This window comes from Dreissena polymorpha, chromosome 9, assembly GCF_020536995.1.
Source record: "Dreissena polymorpha isolate Duluth1 chromosome 9, UMN_Dpol_1.0, whole genome shotgun sequence".
In the NCBI taxonomy this organism is placed as follows: domain Eukaryota; kingdom Metazoa; phylum Mollusca; class Bivalvia; order Myida; family Dreissenidae; genus Dreissena; species Dreissena polymorpha.
Genome location: NC_068363.1, coordinates 50043859 through 50057867, shown reverse-complemented (window position 1 = coordinate 50057867; position 14009 = coordinate 50043859). Strand labels below are relative to the sequence as shown.

General features: G+C 34.5%; 2 protein-coding genes across 5 annotated transcripts in view; one reads left to right on the top strand and one right to left on the bottom strand.

The window, feature by feature from the left end:
- LOC127846488 (uncharacterized) overlaps positions 1 to 14009 on the top strand; it is a 496240-nt gene that overhangs the window by 246676 nt on the left and 235555 nt on the right. The gene's annotated exons all lie outside the window — the stretch shown is intronic.
- The window catches only part of LOC127846486 (A disintegrin and metalloproteinase with thrombospondin motifs 18-like), a 146893-nt gene that overhangs the window by 59340 nt on the left and 73544 nt on the right, over positions 1 to 14009 (bottom strand). For both annotated transcript variants that reach the window (XM_052377758.1, XM_052377757.1), the window contains exon 3: positions 7164 to 7501. In XM_052377758.1, the coding sequence (XP_052233718.1) occupies positions 7164 to 7501 (338 nt within the window). The remainder of the gene's footprint in view (positions 1 to 7163; positions 7502 to 14009) is intronic.

The following is a 14009-nucleotide window of genomic DNA, read 5'->3' as shown; positions in this document are numbered from 1 at the left end:
AAACACATCATTCATGCCAGTATCACAGCTATAAAAGAGGCATTATTGCATGACAAGTCATTTTGGGTAAACCCTTTCAGTGCTGAAACAGAATTTTTAAGGCCTTTGCAGACAGTTTGGATCCAGATGAGACGCCACAAAACGTGGGGTCTCATCGGGATCCAAACTGTTTGCTATTTTGATAGTATTCTTTGAAAAAATATCGAAGAAAATGCTAATTTTAGAAATTCAGCAGACGACATTTTAGCAGACAACAAATTTCCCAGCATGCAAAGGGTTAACAAAGACTTTGAGCCATCTGAAATAGCCTTTGTCCAAATGTAGGTAAAGGCCAAGGTCAAAATGAGGTCAGGTGATGTGGGCATGTAAAAGTGATAGCGTTTAAAGACATTATCCATTCAATTAAACTTTGCAAGAAGGATTGATGTTAGAAAAAACGTGTCGTTTTGGGTTAACCCTTTGCATGCTGGGAAATTTGTCGTCTGCTAAAATGTTGTCTGCTTAATTTCTAAAATTAGCATTTTCTTTGATTTTTTTTTAAAGAATACTTTCAGAATAGCAAACAGTTTGGATCCTGATGAGACGTCACGTTCTGTGGCATCTGATCTGGATCCAAACTGTTTGCAAAGGCCTTCAAAATTCGGTTCCAGCACTGAAAGAGTTGACCTCATAAGGACAGACAGAGAGACTGACGTCCATGGCGATTTCAGCATACGCCCTTTACTACCTAATTGGGTGGGTGGGGATAGAATCATGAAATGATGGATGAATTATTGACGAAATAAATGAAAAATGGTTGCATAAATGAAAAAAAAACATAACAAATAAACAAGAGCTGTCTCCATAAGATGACATATGCCCCCAAAAAATGCTTTGATAGTTATGTAAGACAGCTAAATAACAGAACACATTTTTGAAACATAAATGCCGATTTCGAAACCTAAATGCGGACCCTAAGTTCAAGGTCAAGGTGAAAGGGTTCAAAATTTGTGTGCGTATGGAAAGGCCTTGTCCATATATACAAGCATACCAAATATGAAGGTTACACATGAAGCGACATAGAAGTTATGAGCATTTTTCCCAACCTAAACACAGATTTCAAAACCTTAACATGGACCCTAAGTTCAAGGTCAAGGTCAAAGGGGTCAAAATTTGTGTGTGTATGGAAAGGCCTTGTCCATATACATATGCATACCAAATATGAAGGTTACATCTGAAGGGACATAGAAGTTATGAGCATTTAAAAAAAAGTGTGGCAGACAGACAGACAGTGTGATCACTATATGACCTCCTTCGGGGGCATAACAAATGATCAAACACAACACAAATTAATAGCTGTAAATCTGGGCCTCAACAATGTTGGAGAAATCCATCTAATCTCCCAGTACAAATCAAAGCTGACCCATTTTATTTAATATTATTATGGTACTTTCATTAAACAAAAACAGTTGCCAGGGTTGGACATTTTGAAAGGATTGTAAATGGGTTAAATTTCTTTATGCTGGCAGATAAGTGTTTTTTTAATCTAGCCAATTCGTGAGTGTAATTATGTACACAACTTGTACAAATGAAAATATGTACAAAGAATCAAAATATCACCAATATAAAATACATAATTGTTATGATATTCTTGTTTAAAAGAATTTATATCTTCTTTTGCAGTAGAAGACCACATTAAAAACAAAATATGTTTTTGAACACAAATGTATATTGTCCCTGATCATTCAAGGTGATGTGAGTTACTTAAAGCACCGACACAAGATCTGTGTAAATTAGGTGAAATTCTAATTTGGTGTATTTGCTCAGTTGACAGTAGAAGTACACAGAATTTCAAATAAATCAAAACCTCTTCAAAACATTTCACAGCTTAAAGTACAAAAGGATGACTAAAATACAATAGAGGTAATTAAAATCGAATTTCTATGTATCCCCCCTCAACTTTCACCCAATGTCAATGAATACTCAGAGATTCCATTGACAATAGGCTATGCTGGGGGCTGTTAGATTGATCAGGCTTCTAATTTCTATGCTTCTAATTTCTTTTCAGACCTCACAGACTGTTAAAGGGTCATCTTGATCTCTGATTCTTCAACCAAATCCGAGTATATGGTCCTGTCTCTGTGAAAACCTGGCTTAATACAAATATGTGAAGTATCCGCAACTAGATTAGCCTAGATGGGTGGTGCGGTGGTCGAGTGGTAACACTCTGGTCTACCATTCCAGATGTCCCCGGTTCAAATCCCGGCCGGGGCACTGGAAATTTCAGAAATGCTTCAAGTGTTTCCCACCTAACTAGAGATGTACTGGTATGATACCCAGGTAATTCTCGCGTGTATCGGTGCTATACACTGAGCACGTAAAAGAACCAAGGTATCTATTCGCAAAGAGCTAGGGTATCGCACCCGGATTCCTTGTATCCCAATACTGTCTCTTCTGCTTGCTGTCTCTTCAGCAAAACCAAAGGACCCCATTGGAAATAAGTGCTTGCACTTTCATGGGTTATCCTTGACCGCAAGGTCAAAATAAATACATACATACATACATAGCCTGTGTAGTTTGCACAGGCTAATCTTGGAACAATATCCCCTGCCTTGACAGGATTTTTGTTATGAAGAGGCTTTCCTCAAGTCAAAAATTAAATATAAGCAGAAAATGTTGTCCCTGATTAGCCTGTGTACGCTGTACAGGCATATCTGAGACAATCCTTTACGTACACTCGATCATGAAACCTGGTTCAACCTGAGCATGGCTCGGTAATGAAGTATGATTTCTTTCTTCTTGCCCTCAAAATCAATAGTTTACTGCATAATCATATATGCCTAACTAACAAATTCCCGAATGAAGTTCCCAATCTTAAGCTGACCGTGAATTGATTAAAAAATGACAAAAGTCAGGCCACTATGTCCTGAGAATCAGGGTCTTGAAATCCATGCTTTTAAATTTGAATGATCTAAAATGCCCAGAGTGCTTCCTTTAACCCATTTATGCCTAGCGTCTAGAAAAAAAGCTTCGGCAAACAGCGCAAACCCAGATGAGACGCCGCATGATGTGGCGTCTCATCAGGATCTGCGCTGTTTGCTACAGGAATTTCTGTAAGAAATATTCTAAGTATAGAAATAAGTATACTAGACAACCCTAATTTTGGAAATAAATTGATCAAATTTAGAAGGATGGGAGATTCCACTAGGCATAAATGGGTTAATCCTCTCTTCAGTGCCCAAAAGCGATCTGACAAGTGTTCTGACAAGCTTTCGAGAGGATCTCGGTACTTCTGAACTTTCTTTAAAAATTTCAAGCGTTCTGCAGTCATTGTCAGGAGCCACACATGGGGAACAATCATTTAAGAGCACTCAAAGTTCTGTCTATGAATGCTAAATACGCTAATACAAAGGCTTAATGAATGTTTAATTATAATCTGGTATCTTATTGGAATTATAAGTTGTACCACAAATAGAAACAGTGTCTTTATATTCACTTTAAGATCACATTAGTTTCTCAAATGCAAAAAACTAAACAAAAAAACTTCAAGTAACCTACCTTTAACTTCATCATTATGATAGATTCAATCGCAGTCAATTTTCAAACACCCATTTGCTATTGATAAACAGGCTAAAAGCTTATTACTGTATGGGTGTCATTATCGGCTATTGAAAATCTGTGTCCAACCTTTGGAGTATAAATTAATGGATGTGCTATTATTTTTGTCAGCTTGAGCATGGTCAAAAACAAGTGGGGGTAATTTCTCAAATTATCTGCAAATATTTGAAACAAGAGAACCCTACATTGTCATTTCATACTTTATGTTTTATTTCTATTGGTATCTCTTACTGTCCATGCAGCAAGCTCACGTTGATTTATAGACCCTAAGTGACACCAGCAGAAATTTACTGTCCTTAAGTTAGTTTGCGCAATGTCATTATCACCCCCTTGTAAGCCTGGATTTATAACACTCTGAAGTTTTGGCAGAATCATATATCCTATAAACGTATGCATTATATCTCTTAAAGGGTTACTTTGATTTATGTAGTTCAAGTGAACAGGAATGAATACTTTTCAAAGGTCATTGGGTTATAATAAATAATGGTGATTGCCTCACTTTTAGGAAATGGAAGCACCCATGTTACTATTTGGTAAACAGACTTGAAAATGTTTCAACAAGCCTATAAAAACAGACACATAAGCTTCAGTAAAAGTCCTAACATTTATAACCATTATATGCAAAATATGTCAATGGTTTTTAAAAATGCAATAATTAAACTGATCATTTTATGTGACTTAATGATACAAAGTTTTTGAGCAGACAAGATACTGAGATGTAACTTAATCATATTTTACGGTAGTAATTAAATTAATAAGTAATGTTGCAAAATCATGGCACCCAATGCCAGAAAAAGCAATTATAATAAGAAAATTACCACAAATGTGAGATTCTCATTAATAAAATATTATCAATATAATTGACATGATTTTAATTAGAAACCTGTTGACAGAAATGTAAATAAACAAGAAATATAGCTTAAACGCTTAATGAAACAGAATTTATCACATAAACAGCAGTATCAGCTCGTGATTAAATCCTTTCAAATATCCTTAAATCCCATTTTTCAAATAAAATAATTCCATGCAGGGGGTAGCGAAACAATAAATAAAACAGCTCATCAAATAATTGATTTTGAAATCAAACACAACTTATCACACTGCGCACACAGTGATGTCATCAGAAATGTTGACAAGTTTTCTCTTAACATAAAACCTGACAGGAGATAATGTTCAAAATCACTTACCAAGCAAAAACTCACCCAAAACAATGATATTGCTGATTATTATTGGCCAAAACAATCACGCTCAATTTTACATGATTGTTTGTTTGATGTCTTTTAATGGGCCTTGAAAAAAAGAGCTATCCATGGGGGAAAATTGGGTTCTTTAAAGTTTTACATGGTCATAAACACCAGGGACACTGTAATAAAACTTGCCTGGTGATGCAAATGGATGTGTCAATTTTCTCCTCAGGATTTTACCCCCTTGGAAGAGTATCAAGACAATTTGTTTTGTGACATGCAATTAATTATGCAACAAATTGCACAATTGATATTTACTAATCATCAAATGTTTTTCTTCTTAAAGAACTGGGATGATAAATGCAAAATAATAAATAAAATGTTTCCAAAAGGTAAAATAGCTGCACTATGAAGGTGAAATTAAATGTTTCTGAAGCGAAAACTTAAAGGCTCTATAAAGGTGAAGATCTGTAATTACTTACCGATTTTAAATTATTTTATCCGTATTTTATATATAAAGGTTATCAAAAAACAATATGTATATGCTATTGGACATTACCATAAAAATATGAGCAATACAACTTGTTTTGAGCTCAAAATACAGTGTCCTCCAAGTCAATCGTGTTTACAAACAATCAGTTCATTTACATCGCTGTTTACTCGGGAAAGTGAAAGTGACTAAGGTCACTAAAAATATATCGTTGATTTTCAATGTTTTCCGGTATCACTCACAAAGTATGTCTCTTCTAATAATGGTCAAAACGTTTGTAGTGATCTAATTAGTTACTTTTGCTGGTAAAAAGTTGTATTAAATAGAATTAAAAGTGAATGTTCTTTTGGCTATTTTTAGCATACGTCACCGCTTTGGGGCTACACATCACGTTAGTTGCAAAGTTGTAAACATTTCTTCCAATTATGAAACGGGTATATCTTCAATACTTCTTGACAACGTTGCACCTCAGCTGTATTATTAGCATTTTTTATGAAAGAGTAACTGAAATCCGGTTAAAATTAGGCATGTTTATATGCATAATAATTGGCTTTGTCACCTTTATAAGACCTTTAAAGGGGCCTTTTCACAAATTTTGGCATGTTTTGAAGTTTGTCATTAAATGCTTTATATTGATAAATGTAAACATTGGATCTAAAAAGCTCCAGTAAAAAAATCAAGAATAAAATTTAAAAAAAGGAAAAAAAGTAGCCGGCAGCAGGGCTAATGAACCAGTGACCCCCGGAGTCCTTGAGTAAAAACCAATTAGACCGCTCGGCCATCCTGTCAAGTATATATGAGAGACATATTTTATACTTTATATCAGCAATCTTCGTAGTTTCACAAAATTACGACAACACTAGAACTCTCCAAATCATTCATTTCGCGTTGCAACGCTTTATAATTTTCAGGTTTTTAAATCGTCAAAAGATGCATAAAATGGCTGTATTAGACCATGGTAAATGTTCAATATAATTGTTTCCTCACAAATATCATAACTAAAACGAAAATTTGCGGATCTGAAACAATTTTTTTCAATTTTGTCAATTTACCAAAACGTGAAAAGATCCCTTTAAGATGTGCAATTAGAAAAGAATAAAATATTATAATAAGGTAACACTTCATACAGCTTGAGAGTGGAATAACATGTTGCTACATTGTTTTAGAATACATATTTATTTTATCTTCATTGAGCAATGTCCCTTTACAAATTAGTTTTTGTTTAACAAAAACAAATTAATCAAAGTCTTAGTGCAACTTCATAATTCAATAATGGACAAGACACAAAAGATGAATGATTATTGCGATTCATCATTATGGAAATATATCTTTATTTTTACATCTGCCAATCAAGAAGTCAGACAAAAATGTGCCTTTTGAAATGGCAAGTATATTAATAAAAGTCTACATAAGAAATTTCAAACACATTAAAATATTAATAACGTTTAAGAAATACAAATGTTCAATAAGGAATGCAGCATGAGTAGAGTAGAAAGTCCTTGTATTCTAAATTTATATCCATTAGCATTTTTACTAACAGAAGTACTTTAATTGTTTCCATATTTATTTGTGTGAATATGTTATATTTTGGGTAGGAAAAAATGTGGGTACGAAAAAAAAAATTGGGTACGAAAATTTTGGGTACAAAACATTTTGGGTACGATTTTTTTTATTTTGAAAGATGGGTCACCTGTAAGTATACCGAGTACCCAAAGAATATCAATTGAAAATCTGTGTGGGGTGAAGTATACTTCAAAGTACCCAAGGTACAGGGAAGTAGTACCCATGGGGAATTTGACCCATTCAGCATAAATTACACACCCTCACATATATTTCACACTCTAATATATTCAGCACACAAACTTAGTGAGAAACAGTCCTAAACGCCTTACCAAACCATTGCATATGGAGACAGAGGCTGGATTTCCCGACTGGCCTTTCAAATGCCCTGTAAAATGGCAACCAAACACATCTTCAAGAGGTAACTCCTTCTCTGATTGTGCCTGTTTGAGTGTTTGTCTGTGGTAGATTTTGAAACCAGGGGAGAACAGATTCTCATTTTCCCAGAGTTCAAGGTCAAAGAGTTGCCCGCCTCCACTAATTGTGATTTCTAGCGGTTTGTTTTCCTCGCCCAGTGTTCTTTTTCGTCTTCTGACATACCCTTTTACGTCATTCACTAGGATGCCATCTCTGTTATCGATGATCTCCGGGTAAACGATCGCATACGACTCTGCAAACAGAATGACCTTGACCTTAAGTATGGTAAGAACATTATACAGCTTTATTGTAAAATGTTTTGTGTGTTGTTTGTCATAAATTACATTAAATAAAAAGGCATGTAACTTTCTTGAAAAAATCAAGTTGTCAAGGAATTAAGGTGTTTATGATAACAGAAAAAAAGCATATCATGAAAAAATCCATTATTACTGATTTATTATAATATTGCACTTTTTTGTTATTATTTTCATATGCAGATTCAGATGTATATTAATTTCTAATAGATACAGATTTTTCATATATTCTTAAAACAAACTAGCTCTTCATCTGAAATTTATCAAAGCATATAACTACATAGATTAAATCTTTTGTAACTGACGTAATTCTTATAACAACAAACAACGTTATCTCTTTCCCAAAACATTTCTCTCTCTGAAACATATTATTATTTAATTGGCTAAAAGGTTTCGTATATCCTTTCATTATTGGACCAACTCTATCTCATACAATAAATAATAATAAATGGCTCATAAATGAAGAAAATAACTGCATTTAATAGTTTTCTGCATTAACAACCATACTTTTTCAGTTTGTGTGCAATAATTGTTTGGGAGTTCTTAATAGCATCTAATGGGGTCTATTGGCTTTTTACAGGTTACACATTACTATTAAATAGCCATGAAATTACAAATTACACCTAGGGTGCTGCTGATGGCATTTAACTTCTTGTTTGAACACCCAGGTTAAGTGGCATCTTCATGACCATTATACAATTATTATTCAATTTGAGGAGGAAAATAAAAGCCATCTGAACACACATTAAGGGACTGATAGTTATGGATAAACTTTCCTCCCAAAGGAAAGATGTGAGCCTCGTGTAAGAAAAAGGGGCATAATGCATGTGCCTAAAGGGTCATCCCAGATTAGCCTGTGCAGTCCTGACAGGCTTATCAGTGAGGACACTTTCCACCTAAACTGGATTTTTGTTTAGAAAACAATTCTTAAAAAGAAAAAGTCATACAAGTCGAAAGTGTCTTCCCCGATTAGCCTGTTAAACCATGTATGTAGCAAATGGTTAAGAATCAGAAAATTAAAAGTTACTGGCTTATCTAAATATTCTTGATGTTCTATTTGTTATAAATTTCACTAATAACCAAAATTTCACGTGATCATTTTTTGAAGTCAGTCTCTGCATGTGCATAAAGTATCACACCAGATAATGAGCTTGTACAGGTAACCAACTCTTAACTCTTTCAGTGCTGAAACCAAATTTTGATGGCTTTTGCAAACAGTTTGGATCCAGAATGTCATGGCGTCTCATCAGGATCCAAAATGTTTGCTATTCTGATAATATTCTTTGAAAAAAAATCTAAGAAAATGCTAATTTTAGACATTCAGCAGACAACACTTTAGCAGATGACAAATTTCCCAGCATGCAAACAGGGACGACTAGTTTTTAAATTATTTAAAAGAGATTTAAGATGAACAAAAATTCTATAAAAGCTCAAAGTGTCATCCCTGATAATCCTCTTTACCCTTTGCATGCTGGGAAATTTGTCGTCTGCTAAAATGTCTTCTGCTGAATTTCTAAAATTAGCATTTTCTTTGACTTTTTTTCAAAGAATACTATCAAAATAGCGAACAGTTTGGATTCTGATGAGACGCCACGTTCTGTGGCGTCTCATCTGGATCCAAACTGTTTGCAAAGGCCTTCAAAATTCGGTTCCCGCACTAAAAGGGTTAAATAACTTCAGAGGCTTATCTGGGACAACACTTTACGTAATTCATATAGATCATTTTTCACAGAGCTAGCTGCGCTCATTTAATAAGAATACATACCCTTATATACTTGTACATAAAACGAATCCAGCATAACTAGACTTGGCATTATTGAAATAGCAGTCAATTCATATCAGCCTACCTTCAAGACATAAAATAGTGCAGAAGAATGTTGGTAAGTATGTGACAACAACACAAACAATGACATGGAAATACCTCAAATATTGTCTCCAAAATTTGAATTAATAGTTGTGTCACACAAAAACAGTTATTTTATTACTAATGACATTTCCCAAAATTTTGCATGATTTCAAACAAAATTGCATGTGCAGTCATCAGTAAGCATTGTAAGATATAATGTTCCTTTGTAATGGACAATGTACAACAGATGAAGTGATGAAATACAATTATGATGAATACTTTTACATAGCGAGCGTATCCATTTCTTCAAACATTGCTTGAGAAAGTAAGTATGGTAAAATACTGTCAAAGAACTCTTTGTGCACATTGTTGAAAACATTCCAGTATTAGTAAGGTTGATGCAACCAAGCAGAAAAATGCTACTTGAAAATTTCATCCAATATAACTTTTCAAATATTTCATTTCAACTCCCTTTTGTTCTCCCCCTGTTAACATGAAATGGTACACCACAAACAGTGTATACGGTTTCTACAATTTGAAGTTTGAAGCCTACTAGTTACCCTTTTGTGAGAGTAAGTAGTATATAATGTATTAAACACACTGAAATCTGAAATTGTTTCCTACAGACCACCATGTACACCTGGTTAAATATAATGTACCACCTAACAGCTGAAACCTGTGTTGATAGGTATAATATATTCTTCTTGATTATTTTCAAAATCCTTCTTAAAATCCCATCAGTGTTTTATCATCTTCAAAATCTTATGAACAGCATCATCAGTGTTACAGCCACTGCACTGGTACAATCAATTAAATGTTTTTCACTGGGAAGGATCTAAGGTTATTCTGATCTAGATTAAAAGGATAAAAAAGAGAATTAAGAAGACATATCCTCCATTATGATAGGGCAACAGACACTTAAGGTAAAATGTCAAGCTGGTTAACCCTTTGCATGCTGGAAAATTTGTCGTCTGCTTTATTGAAAATGTTGTCTGCGTAATTTGTAAAATTAGCATTTTCTTTTCAGATTTTTTTCAAACAATACTATCAGAATAGCAAACAGTTTCTGTGGCGTCTCATCAGGATCCTAACTGTTTGCAAAGGCCTTCAAAATTCGGTTCCAGCACTGGTAAATTAAGTTATAAAAATTGCTTAAAAGGTTTAACAGGGCATGTTAGTTGCATCATGATAAGGAATATGTTCAGGTGCATGACTACTTAAACAAATATTTATCTGCAACATTTAAATATAATCACTTATAAAAATGTACTGAGCCATATAATAAACCAATTACTTGCTAGTGCATGTGTTTACATGTTTTTGCAGTATTTTTGAGATTACAGGATCACAGAGATGGGTCTTCAAATGGGACAAACCACCTGTCACAAGGAGGACTGGAGTGTGATTTAACCCTTCACCACTACTTTGTCACTCATCGGACGGCTCCGACGTGTCCAGTCTTCCAGATGCCTGGAGATCGGACATATCGGCCGGCGACTGGATTATTTGTGACTGAGGCATAAGATATGTATTTTCACCCATTTGTAGTCCATTAGAAAGTTAAATTTAATTAAAGACCTTTCTTACTAGATTCAAGTTCTAAAGGCTTCATTTCCAAGCCATAGTTACTGATGAGCAGCAAACAGCATATAACCTGAACAGACTGTTCTTTCAAATAGATTTCATAGGAGTCACTTCCTTTTTCTATTATCATTAAAAACTTATATGATATGAAAGTACATTTAAATTACATTTAGAGGTTTATGCTTAGCTGAAACTACCATTTATACAATAATTGTCCCAAGAAGTCCATAATGGCCGTAGGGTCATAGGCTTGAAGAACATTTTTAACTGAAAGGTCATAAGCACGTGCAGCAATTTATCATTTACACGTTCTTCTTTATTTTTGTTTTGTAAATAGCATTCTATTGTACACTACGCACCCCGTGATTTTTGCCGCGATTCTCGCATCATCGCAATCGATGCAACATGACACATCGCGGTGATTCCGCGCGACAAGAAAATTTGGGTGATGTCTCGGCGACCCTAGCGCGATGTATCTCGCTGTTACGCAATCAGCGCGAATAACCGCAAATCACTGCGAACCGCCGTGGTTAACCTTTTTAAGAGATTAACATTAAGGGTTACACTACATTACATGTACATGTAATATACATTTGTATATTGTATACACTTACATTATACATTGCAATAATAAAGCTTTTGTTCTTGTTGTATGCAATGGGCGTATTAGCTAAAATACTCCCGTTCCGACATGAACGTGATGAAGTAATGTCGGAAGCTTTAACGACTCCAAATTAATATAACAGCGCAGAAGAATGATCATGCAATAATATTTAACATAACATGTAAACATTATTTAACTGATTGCATTAGCAGAATGTTTATTAAAACTTACAATCAATTATATTCCAGGCCCGAATACACTACCACTGTTAAAATTCCATATTGTAGCAATATACATGTAGCGTAGCACTGTGTAAATTGAAAGTTGCATAGTGTTTCGTCATTGGTCGGTTATAAATACCTTGTTTCTCTACATGGTATTTGATTTCGACGAAACTAATAATTTGTTAATTTACGAGAAATATGATATAAGTTTTCCATTTAAACTTTGATCTTACCGTTTGTGTTAATTGACGTTATTAATTATGCCTTAAGACACGGGAAATTGTTTAAGTAACACTTTCATTTAAAGGTTAAATGTAATCGGTAGATTACATCTAATTATTTGGACTAAAATATGCTATACTTATTTATTTTCTGTTTCAGGTTCAAATGCGGATAACTCGTGTTACTCGCGTTACTTTCCGAGCATTGTACATACATTCACAATGCTTGATAAGCCGGAAATCGGAATTACATTACTGTTCTATTTTTAGCTCATCTATTTTTTGAAAAAAAAAAATGAGCTATTGTCATCACCTTGGCGTCGGCGTCCGGTTAAGTTTTGCGTTTAGGTCCACTTTTCTCAGAAAGTATCAATGCTATTGCATTCAAACTTGGTACACTTACTTACTATCATGAGGGGACTGGGCAGGCAAAGTTACATAACTCTGGCATGCATTTTGACAGAATTATGTGCCCTTTTTATACTTAGAAAATTGAAAATTTTGGTTAAGTTTTGCGTTTAGGTCCACTTTTCTCAGAAAGTATCAATGCTATTGCATTCAAACTTGGTACACTAACTTACTATCATGAGGGGACTGGGCAGGCAAAGTTAGATAACTCTGGCGTGCATTTTGACAGAATTATGTGCCCTTTTTATACTTAGAAAATTGAAAATTTTGGTTAAGTTTTGTGTTTAGGTCCATTTTATTCCTTAAGTATCAAAGCTATTGCTTTCATACTTGCAACACTTACTAACTATCATAAGGGGACTGTGCAGGCAAAGTAATGTAACTCTGACTGGCATTTTGACAGAATTATGTGCCCTTTTTATACTTAGAAAATTGAAAATTTGATTAAGTTTTGTGTTTAGGTCGACTTTATTCCTACAGTATCAAAGCTATTGCTTTCATACTTGCAACACTTATTAACTATCATAAGGGGACCGTGCAGGCAAAGTTATGTAACTCTGACTGGCATTTGGACGGAATTATGGGCCCTTTATACTTAGAAAATTGAAAATTTGGTTAAGATTTATGTTTTGGTCCACTTTACCCCTAAAGTATCATAGATATTGCTTTCATACTTGGAACACTCATAAACTATCATAAGGGTACAGTAAAAGGACAAGTTGCATAACTCTGGTTGTCATTGTTACGGAATTATGGCCCTTTTTTGACTTAGTAACTTTGAATATATGGTTAAATTTTGTGTTTCGATCCACTTTACTTCTTAAGTATCAAGGCTATTGCTTTCAAACTTCAAATACTTTCATGCTATCATGAGGTTACTGTACCTGGCAAGTTGAATTTTACCTTGACCTTTGAATGACCTTGACTATCAAGGTCAAATTATTAAATTTTGCTAAAATTGCCATAACTTCTTTATTTATGATTACATTTGATTGATACTTTGACAAAACTACTCTTAACTGACATACCACAATAGACTCCACCCAAACCATCCCCCGTGCCCTCCCCCCTCCCCCCCCCCTTATTTTTTTTTTTTTTTTTAAGATCATCTCACAAATGACCACCACACCCTCACACTATACCCCCACCCCACCCCCAATTAACTTTTTTTTTTTTTTCTTTTTTTTTTTTAAGATCATCTCACAAATTACCACCACACCCTCACACTATACCCCCCCCCCCCCCCCCCCGATTCACCCCTCCCTCCTTTGTGATTAAAAATGAGAGTCCCTTCACCTTTAAAAAGAAAATAGATGAGCGGTCTGCACCCGCAAGGCGGTGCTCTTGTTAATTACATGTTATTTTGACATCGTGGTAAATAATTTGTTGTTATTACATCATTGCCTATATATTAAAGCCGTTAAACATTGTGTTTGTTTTGCTGAAAAAAAACACACGAGTATATCAACGTAGCACTTAGCGTTCGCAGAGTTCAATAAATTTATGATGATGTATAATGTACATGCATTTTTCTGGGTTTTACGCCAAAAACAAAAAAAC